The sequence below is a fragment of the Triplophysa dalaica genome, chromosome 1 (genome assembly GCF_015846415.1).
Source record: "Triplophysa dalaica isolate WHDGS20190420 chromosome 1, ASM1584641v1, whole genome shotgun sequence".
In the NCBI taxonomy this organism is placed as follows: Eukaryota; Metazoa; Chordata; class Actinopteri; order Cypriniformes; family Nemacheilidae; genus Triplophysa; species Triplophysa dalaica.
In genome coordinates this window covers 15476038-15486185 of record NC_079542.1, presented here as the reverse complement: position 1 = coordinate 15486185, position 10148 = coordinate 15476038, and the positions used below count along the sequence as shown (strand labels likewise).

The 10148-nt window shown below is 36.5% G+C and overlaps 1 protein-coding gene across 2 annotated transcripts; it reads right to left on the bottom strand.

Moving 5' to 3' along the window:
* Positions 1-2087: 2087 nt before the first annotated feature.
* dync2i1 (dynein 2 intermediate chain 1) lies at positions 2088-10014 on the bottom strand. Of its 2 annotated transcripts, none has more exons than XM_056749550.1 (21): positions 9901-10014; positions 9107-9160; positions 8408-9029; positions 8263-8318; positions 7914-8111; positions 7622-7696; positions 7168-7375; positions 6508-6604; positions 6250-6379; positions 5928-6039; positions 5732-5823; positions 5276-5405; positions 5019-5191; positions 4692-4854; positions 4044-4151; positions 3904-3965; positions 3690-3741; positions 3452-3609; positions 3210-3341; positions 2805-3025; positions 2088-2690 (listed from the first exon to the last, which is right to left on the bottom strand). In XM_056749550.1, exons 1-21 carry the CDS (start codon positions 9904-9906, stop codon positions 2519-2521), a joined length of 3021 nt encoding a protein of 1006 aa, XP_056605528.1. In that variant the 5' UTR covers positions 9907-10014; the 3' UTR covers positions 2088-2518. The 2 variants fall into 2 exon arrangements, with proteins under 2 accessions (XP_056605528.1, XP_056605527.1); XM_056749549.1 differs by lacking the exon at positions 9901-10014 and adding an exon at positions 9457-9572.
* Positions 10015-10148: the final 134 nt, after the last annotated feature.

Genomic DNA, 10148 nt, shown 5'->3' with positions numbered 1-10148 from the left:
CGCTGCTGCAGAGACTGGCGAAACCTGCTGCACCCTCACCACAGGTCATATCACAAACATTGTCTTCACACGAGAGGTGAAGGATGTGAAGAAGGCCGTGGGTGAGAATGTTGAGCTTCACATCATCGTCAGTCATCTTAAGAGATGCAGGATAAAAGAATTGACAATTGTGTGTTAATGCGAAGGAAGTGATGTGACGGGGTGGCACAACAAAAAGATGCGAAAATAGAAATAGTAAAAATGTGACATAGGCCTGAAATAATGTGCTGTGATTTCCAGTTATCTCTTCATGCATTAAAGTGAATAGAAATTTGTGCACATAATCATAACTAAGATTTGTAAATTACTTTTATATATATTCATTTAAATTTGCACTGCATATGTAAGTTACATAATATGAGAGACATAATTTTTTAGATTAGATTAGATTCAACTTTATTGTCATTACACATATATAAGTACAGTGTAACAAAATGTAGTTTAGGTCTAACCAGAAGTGCAATTAGCAAGTGCAGGATATACAGTGTGAATAAATACAGAATACAATATTAGGAAAATACTATACAATGGCCATGTACTATGAAAATGTGACAGTCGGTATGTACTATGAACAATATAAACAGAAGGCTATATACTGTGAACATTAATGTACAGGTGGTTATGAACAGATAACAATATAGACTATACAATAGTGCAAGTGACTTGAGTGTGCATTAGTTACAGACATTAGCTATTAAAGTTACAGTGCAGTAGATGAGTTGATGCAGTTATTAAAGGTGCGGTGCAGTACATGAGTTAATGCAGTTATTGAAGTTATAGTGCAATACGTGAGTAGATGCAGTTATACAGTTACAGTGCAGTAGATGAGTTAGTAAAGTAATTGAAGTTACAGTGCAGTAGATGCGTTAATGCAGTTATTGAAGTTACAGTGCAGTAGATGAGTTAGTGCAGTTATTGAAGGTACAGTGCAGTAGATGAGTTAGTGCAGTTATTGAAGGTACAGTGCAGTAGATGAGTTAGTGCAGTTATTTAAGTTACAGTGCAGTAGATGAGGTAATACAGTTATGAGAGTAGTCCATTAGTTCAAATGAGCATTCAGTGTAATATTCCTGGTGTGCAAGTGAGCAGTATAGAGTGCAAATGATGCTATGTGTGTGTAAACAGTCCGGTAGAGCAGATAACATGAAGTTATATGTCATAACATAATATGACCGCATGTTGTCTTTTGTTGTATTACTGATAAAATATATTCACTCACCATTATCTTTGCGTACTCATGTGTCATGTTAAGCGGCGTAACAAGCAAAGAAGACGCATTACTTACTTGATCCTCCGACTCTGTACATATTTCATCGCGTTTTTCTGCTCGTTTGGCTGGTCTAGGTGAAGACGAACTTTCCAGACAATCCGCTTGTAAGTTCTCCATCTTTTAAACAAACTATTTGTCAATCTTTTTAACCATTTCACTTCACTTCACTGAGATCAGTCTTGAGAGTGCCAAATTTATAGGTCTAAATTCAGATTATTTCTTAGTTTCCAGAATGACGCTATAGTGTATACGTCTATGTTAAATAGAGAACGACCTACAAATATCAAATCTGTAACTGTGTTTCGTTTACTCAGCCCTAAGAAAGAAGCTGAAGGTCCTTGACAAAGAGCAGTCTGGCTGAATAAAGCTATTGAGCAACAACAGTAACCATGGAGAAAACGACAGACAACAATATTCTCCACAGTACTTCCATTGCAAACTGGAGAAGTCGCTATGAGCCTAACAGTCAATACAGGTGGATATTACTCATCTGATTGTAAAGTTACATAATTTCCTCGTTAAAAATAACTACAACAACAAATAAAGTAAAATAAATCTGGCCACAAATATGACATCTATTTACCAAACATACAATATTCTGTGTTGTGATGTATGTGTTGTTTAGAAGAATGGGGTAAATAACATTAAGAGAAGTGCTATTGAGTGTGGTGTCCCGCCTATTGTTTTTTTTTATTGTGATGTGTTGACACACATTGTTAGGGGAATTCTCCTATGCACAGTTGCTAATATAGTTAATAAATAAAAATGAATGAGAAACCATGTCAAAATGTTATCTTTTAATAAAATAAAGAAATATTCGGGAACATACATATTAAATACATACCTGTATAAATTCTACGTCGTATATACTCATAAATACATAATGTAAAATACTATAAAATAGAAATTGTATATTATATATCCCTGAGGAACAGGACAGGTTATTTTTACATGCGTTTTTTTATGTTTCAGAGTTTCAGATGTGATACATTTTAAATTATTTTACCATTCTTTGTACAAAACTACAAAATGTGGCATTACAAATTAACTAAATTTAATCCTCTACATTTAAGTTTGTAGCTTTAGTTCTCTTTCTTCATCCCCTATTAGTTTATGTCCACATTATCCATTTATTTGAATATTAATTTGAATCTTGGCTAGACAGCAAGTATCAGCTTGATTTGGAAAATCACATTATACAGTATCACATCAAAAAAGATCCTGCCAAACAGAATTAAGCTTTTCTTTGTCAGAGTCATTAGGCACTGTGAGTGACCTTGTAAAATACTGAATCTCCACCGTGCCAGACTGCTTGGCAAGCGCAACCCCAGAAAATGTGTTTTGTTTGGCTGGCTCGCCAAACACAGCCATGACTGTCACCCTTTTAAAAATAGGAAAGAAACAATAGATTATTAAATAAAAAACATCATGTACTTCATTAATGATACATTATGGAAATATTATTCTATAAGCACCAAGTGAGTGATGATATTACCGGTCATTGTGTATATTCTTAGTGATGACTGGCACATAATCATTTTCTGTTAAATCCCAGATGTGAAGATCAGATGCAGCATCCAGAACAAAGAACACGGCTGGCCGCGTCTGAGACCACTGCACCGAGAGAATAGGGGAACCACCAGAACATGTCCACTCCATCAATGCATCGTCTTTCAGGACGGAATGTAGACGAAGTGTACCATCACTGCAGCCAACCTAAAAATAATTCACTAATTACAAAATGTTCACACATATACTACATCGTGTCAAAGACAGTTGATCAGATCAAAGCACGTAAAAGAAGAGATTTCATTACCGAGAACATTCAACAAAATCTTATACAATAATGGATGAAATACAATCTGAAAAACTAATAAAACAAGTGCAAATTAGTGCTTACCAAGAAAAGGGGCTCTCCTGAAGGACTAAAGTCAAGTGTTGTGACCTCAACTGGTCTACAGCTATCAAACTGTGACCTGTAGTACTTTGGAAAGACATTCATTCTATGTCTCGTGCCATGCCTAACCAGACCCTTTAAATAAAATAAATCCATTTACTATTTAGGAAGCATTTCAAGAGCACCCATATAAATATCCACGACCTATGCATTTATTTAAAAGCTTCATGAAACACAACACCCACCATGTTAGTACCGATGAAGTAATGGCTAGAGTCAGAAGGCAGGAACTTGAGCTGAAGGCTCGCAGGAGGTCCACATGTCATTATGTCTTGAGATAATCTTTCAGTAGTTTGTATAGAGGAGCTGTGAAGTAGTTTAACTTTGCCACCAGGCCTAAGACCTATCAAAACAGACAGAACAGTATTACAAGTGAGGACTAATGTTGGATATTTTTATTACTAAATTTAAACGTATACTTACCGAGGTCTGTTTGAGATCCAGAATCATTTCCTTTAGGCAGCTCAACCACTACCTATTGGATATTGTAACAACAACAAAAACACACATTTTCAGTTTCAGTAGTCCTATAAAGTAAAATCATGGAACAATTATACAATTTGGTTTGATCAGTCTCTTATAAAAAATGACACAGGGCAGATGAAAGTTTTAAAGCTACTAGTAAAATGCATCTTACCCAGAGAGTTAACAACCCAGTTTCATCCAGAGATGCTAACTGGAAAGACATTCCCAAAGACTCTAGATTTTGCAGAGGAAAATACATTTACTAAATTGATTCATTCATTGAAAATGTCAGACGCATATGGCTTTTATTACCTTCTATATCTGCAGTTATTAAGCTCTTTAAACTTGTTTCAGCAGTTGCCAGCACAGGTTCAACAGACACCACAGGTGAGAGATGACCCATGCCTGAAAGCACACAATCTGTGGTCCACATAAAAACAAAGGTGAGTGAAACGTGACCTTTGTCCTGAACCCAAAGTGATAAATATAAAAGTTCTATTTATATTTCCTGAAAGGTGCTCTTTGTTAAAGGTCCAATGTATGAAATTTAGAGGCATCTAATGCCGAGGCTGCAACTACCGGTTCACTCCTCCCTTTCGAAGCACTACAGATGTTCTCACATCTTTGCAGAAGGAGATAACATAACGAAACACGCTCTGTAGAGCAGTGTGTGCGTTAAGGGCTACTATAGAAACAACATGGTGAATTCCATGCAAGGGGCACTGTGATGTATGTAGATAGAAATAGCTCTTTCTAAGGTAATAAAAACAAACATTTCATTATGTAAGGATTTTAAACACCTCTCAAGACATAGTTATGTGTATTATATTGCATTTCTGTCAATAGATCCCCCTAATATTACACATTGGACCTTTAATTGTGCATTTAATCTTTACAGTTGCTGGCTTGTCTTTTACTTTGATGGCATAGATGCGACAGAAACAGGGAGTATTTACTTACCGGTTGAGAAGGTTGGGTAGCGTAGTGTCCACTCCTCTGTGCCGACCACGAGGTTGTTGTGAGTACCAGAATGTTCTCTGAGATCCCAGACCCCGACTGAGCCCACTGCTGTACCAGCAAACACTAAAGTAGCTTTACCAGGACTGAAACAACAGCATTTCACCTAAGATGAACAGGCAAAGAAGAGAACAGTAAGGAATACAATGAAAAGGCATTTCTGTTCTGCTTTTTATTTAGTTTCAGTATTTAGCTTTCCAAAATATTATTTACACATGCTTGAGACTGTATCAGACTGGTAATCAAACATTAATGGCTGCTTCTGCATACCTCAGACTCATTCAGCAGAATTTTCTGAGGTCTAGATGGTTCCCACATGTTCCACACGCAGATGACCGTCTCATTGTCCATTCGCACAGCACTTGTTTTGGAGGCAGGAGGATGAACAGAGAGAAGCGTCTGCCTCTGGACTTGTGAAAACTGCAGCAGACTCACCTGCCGACCTGCAAACAGGTAAACGTACAGACTTGCATGTTTTATACATATTACACAGTGTTTCACAATTTTTGTTGATGACGTTCTGTTACCATGCAGAAATGGGAGTCTGGTGTTGAGTTGAAGGCAGCCATCACTGAAAGAGAATGCGTCTGTTTGAGAGCGAAGTCTTCTGAGAGAATTACTCTCTGCATTATTCTCCTCTATCAGCACAGCCATGACCTGACATTAAAGTAATAAAAATCAAAACAAGTTAAATTATTAAACGCCCCTGGTTTACAGTGCATTTTATAACAGCTAAGGGCGTTGTGGCGCGAAGCGGAGCCACTTCTTCACAGAGCTTTTATAAGCAAGGTTACATAAAATAAAGTAAATTAAATTATATTTAGGCTATGTGGTGCAGTCAGCCAATATATATCGGGGTATGTTATATATAAGCTTAGAACTCCGCTCAGCCAATCAGAATCAAGGACCACAACTGAGCCTTTTATATTTATTATTAAGGTGGGGACTAGTTTTAACTGTTAAATGTACAAATCATTCTTTACCTGTGTGGCAGAACGCAGAAAAGTAGTTAAACGTTGTGAATCAAAAGTCATTCTTGCAGTAGACTCATCAGTCTCTTGAGAAACCTCAGATCCTGGATACAGTTAAAAAATACAATGAATAGGGTATAACAGAAAATACTTATGTTTTTCATATGTCCATCTGTAATGATAGGATAGTCTATGTTAAAAAGATTACCTCCACATGCTGCCTTACACTCTGGTGGATGTTGTGTCCATTTGTCTGTCATGTCAACTTCCTCTGTTTGTATGTCCCGATCAGTGTTGTCTTCATTGCATTGCACGTAAGCCTGGAGACAGAAAAATGTAATGAGTCAATTTGGGCAGAAAAGTAAACTGTTTATATATATTACTTAAACTAATTATATATGACAAATATGGTGAAATGGAAGTCAGATCTATGTTGTGAGCTAATTCATTACTGTCAAGCTGACAACTACTCTAACGTTATTCTTTCCCTCCTGCAGTCCACATAAATAGGTGGCTGTGGATATTTTAACCTGTTTTGTGTTGGCTGTTCCAAAGTTCTTGATGTACATGTCATATTCATTAACAGGAGGCAGGTCCAGAAGAGAGAAGGTGATGGAGAAATCCAAATCAATCAGACGCAGAAGTTCCTCACAGCGCTTCCTTTAATCAATCGTTTGCACATGGATTAATGTACTGGTTTCTCAACATATCTGTTTAAGTCATTTCTAATATAGCTGAAAATAATTTTTAGAGTTTAAATTATCTACTAAAAATATAAGAGAACTTACTTTTGTTTTTTGGCCACCTTCAGGCTGACCTCCCTCTGTTTTGCAGATACAAAATCAATAATTTTGCCATGTTTTGGGCCGCTGTTAAAAAGAGTCTCTGTGAAAACAGAACCAAACACAAACATGTCTTTCTTTTCAGATTGACCAGTAAGGGATGTTTTGTAAAATGTTTAAAACAACATAAATCAAATCCTCTTTTCCTCTGATATTATACATATGTGACCCTAGACAACAAAATCGGTTTTATGGGTATATTTCATAATCATACAATTTTCATAATCTGAAAGTTGAATAATTGGCTTTCTGTTGATGTATGAGTTGTTAGAATATGGCAATATCTGGTTGAGATACAACCGTTTAAAACTCAGGAATCTGAGGGTGAAAAAAATCGAAATATTATGAAGTTGTTAATCAGAGGAACGGTGGCAGGACATTCACTCACAAAAATAAAGTTTTTATATATTTAAGGTAGGTAATTCACAAAGTATCTTCATGGAACATGATCTTTACTTAATATCCTATTGATTTATGGCACAAAAGGAAAATAGATAATTTTGAACCATACAATGTATTTTGTCTTTTACTAAAATGTTCCTGTGCTACTTAAGACTGGTTTTGTGATCCAGGGACACATATATGACATATTGTGTAGTTATCTACCTCTCTCAGTGACAGATGACTCTGTGATTGTTGGCTTTGATCTTGCAGAGTAAATTCTCTCATTCTCCTCATCTATGGCTCTCTGGATGGCTTCAATGTCTTCTCTTCTTCCAGGGCTTAACTCGGTTTCTTCTTTTACGGTATCATCATGTATTATCCCTTTCTCCTCTTCTTCATCATCAACATCCTCAAAGTCTTCCTCATAGTCCTAAAAGCAGGGACACCTCATCACTTTGTATTCAGTTGAATAGAATAAAAAAAATATTTTGGAAAATGTATGTGTATTTGTTTGCATGTATTCATCATATAATCTGCCTAGCTTTTCTTTTTAAAATACATTTTTGCTAAACATTACTAACACGCGGCATCAGTAAGACAAGAAATGTACTTTGTACTAAACAAAGATAGTTTAGTCATGTACTGTATGTAATGGAAACATGGGACTGGTCCACACCTCAAAATCCTCTTTATAATCATTATGATATTCCTTGCTCGACTGTTTATCCTCTTCAGTTTTATAGTTTTCCACCTCAAAATACATAGAGATACAACCATTAACAAATATGTCTGAATTAATTTATTGTAAAAGGAGTCTAAAATAAAGTTATGCAATAAAACAGAGGGATCTCAGGATCACTCATTCCAAAAGTTAATTTTGGTAGATTCTTGAAAACATGGGCAAACAGTACACAAACAAACACTATATTTTTACTATTACCATTCACTAATTCTATGTACTACTGTACCTCTTTATCTCTAATTGTCCTTTCATTCTGTTCATGGCCTGATGATTCTATATGTTTGCGTTCGCTGTCATGCCTTTTAGATCCTGAAGTCTCCTTGTGCCTTTTGTCTCGCCGTCTGTGTCTCTCTTCCCTCTCACTGGCTTTTTCTCTATCCCCGTCTTTGATGCCAGCTTCTTTTGAATGACGTCTGTCAGCTTCCTGTTGACAACAGTTACATCAGCAAAACTTTCAACAGTGTTAATGTGGTTTGTAAACATGCTTGCAGCAGAACACGTTGTTCAAATGATTGTCTCATATTAATTTGATATTAGTGCATTCAGATTGACATTATGTTATTGTTACGACTTACAGAGCTTTCTTTATCCCTTCTTCTCATCTCTTTGTCTTCTCTGTCTCTTCTGTATTCTTAAATAAAAGAGGGACTTGCTATTATACTCCATCATTATATCATAATTTATCCAAATTGACATAAACAAAAAAACACAAAATCATACCTCTTTCTTTGTGTTCTTTATCTCTGTGCCTCTCTCTTCTTTCTACATCTCTGTGTTTTTCCTCATATTTATGTTGCTTGAGATCATTTTCTTTGGCTTTGTGTCTTTCTCTCCTTTCTTCTCTTTCCCGTTCTTTGTCTCGTACTCTCACGCCAAGATCTTTTACTTCTGCTTCCTCCTCGTTCTTCTTGTCTCTTTCACTCCTGCGTTCCCTATCTCTCTCAGACCTCTTCCTTTCTTTATCTTTTTCTCTGTCCCTCTCTGTATCTCTGTCCTGCTGTTTGTACATCTCTATGTCCTGTTCTTTGTATCTTTCCTTCTCTCTATCCCTCCCTCTTTCCTTCTCACCTCGATTGTGTTTTTTTCCCTCTCTCTCTTGATCTTCATCTCTGTGTCTGTTCTCTCGCTCTCTTCTTTTCTCCTTATATCTACGTTCACTGTCTTCTTGTGTTCTGTTGTCTTGGTGTCTGTCCTTTTCTGGGTCTCTGTGCTTCTTCCCCTCTCTGTCTCTGTGTTTCTCTTTCTCTCTGATGGCATCTCGATCAGGATCTTTGTGTTGTCGATCCAGAGATTCTCCATCTCGTTCTGATCTCTCTTTTCTTCTACTCTCCGGATTGTGACCCTGGGAAAAACATTCATTTAATGTGTTATGTTTTTAAACTATCAGTTTTTCTTATACACAAACGTTTCACAGTTTACCTGTATGAGCGCTTTTAAGTCATCAGATCTCCAAGTATCTTCCTTTGATTTTTTCTAATGAAAGACAAGGGACGTGTGTAAATGTTTTATTACTGAAAGACAAAATCTCATTGGTGAATTACCAAATGTATTGGATTAAATACCGTCTACAACACAATTATTTATATAACACCTGTTTAAATAATAAAGTGTAGATTTATGTTATTAAAATAAACTGATTGAAATAGAAGGCAAGCAGTTAACGTTGGATATCGATGGCTGGCCAACAGTGTTTTGGTCCTTAAATGTTTCGCGATCTACAAATGTTCGTCACACGACAGCTACTGAATACAGGATGTGTTGTGCTTTACCTTTATAGTGTACATTACTTCAGATATCCTCTTCTTTAATAAATCCAACAATTACAAGTTTGTGTTTACAGTTTCCAGCGCCATACCGCTATAAGGCTACAGCGCATGCGCAGTTTGATGCTACTATGGTAACATCTCAAGCTATGTTAACAACAGACTGTTGAATCGAGAAAAGAGTAATCGCTCAGTACAAGGTTTCCATAGTAACGCAGTATAAGTTAGCCAGAAGTCGAAACATCGAACTACTCAAACGTTTAATACAAGCTTTCAATATATAAAGTAAGTGCACATTTTTTACATTTTACAGACTGCTCTCCAATTTATTTCACATTATGAAAATGTAACAAAGCTCACAAATTAAAACACATTCAAATAAACTTTTGTTGATGATGTTTAATTCTATTTGGATTTAATTAAAAGTTAACACCTTTTTTGCTTGTGTACCTGCATCTGCTCGGCTCGGGGTGGCGAGTTTGCGCTGCGCAGCACCACTTGCGACAATGACCTCTCGAAACCCGATGTGTGAGTGTGCGAGAGAGCTCAGCTGTTTGCCATAAACCTACACAGCACGCGCTTCACACTGCCAATCAACCAACCAGCCAGCATAGCAGTCTACTCTACAATCTGGGTCGTTATTTACACACAGACAGATGTGTGTTTTGAAGTCATAGCAAAGCTATTCAGTATCCTTT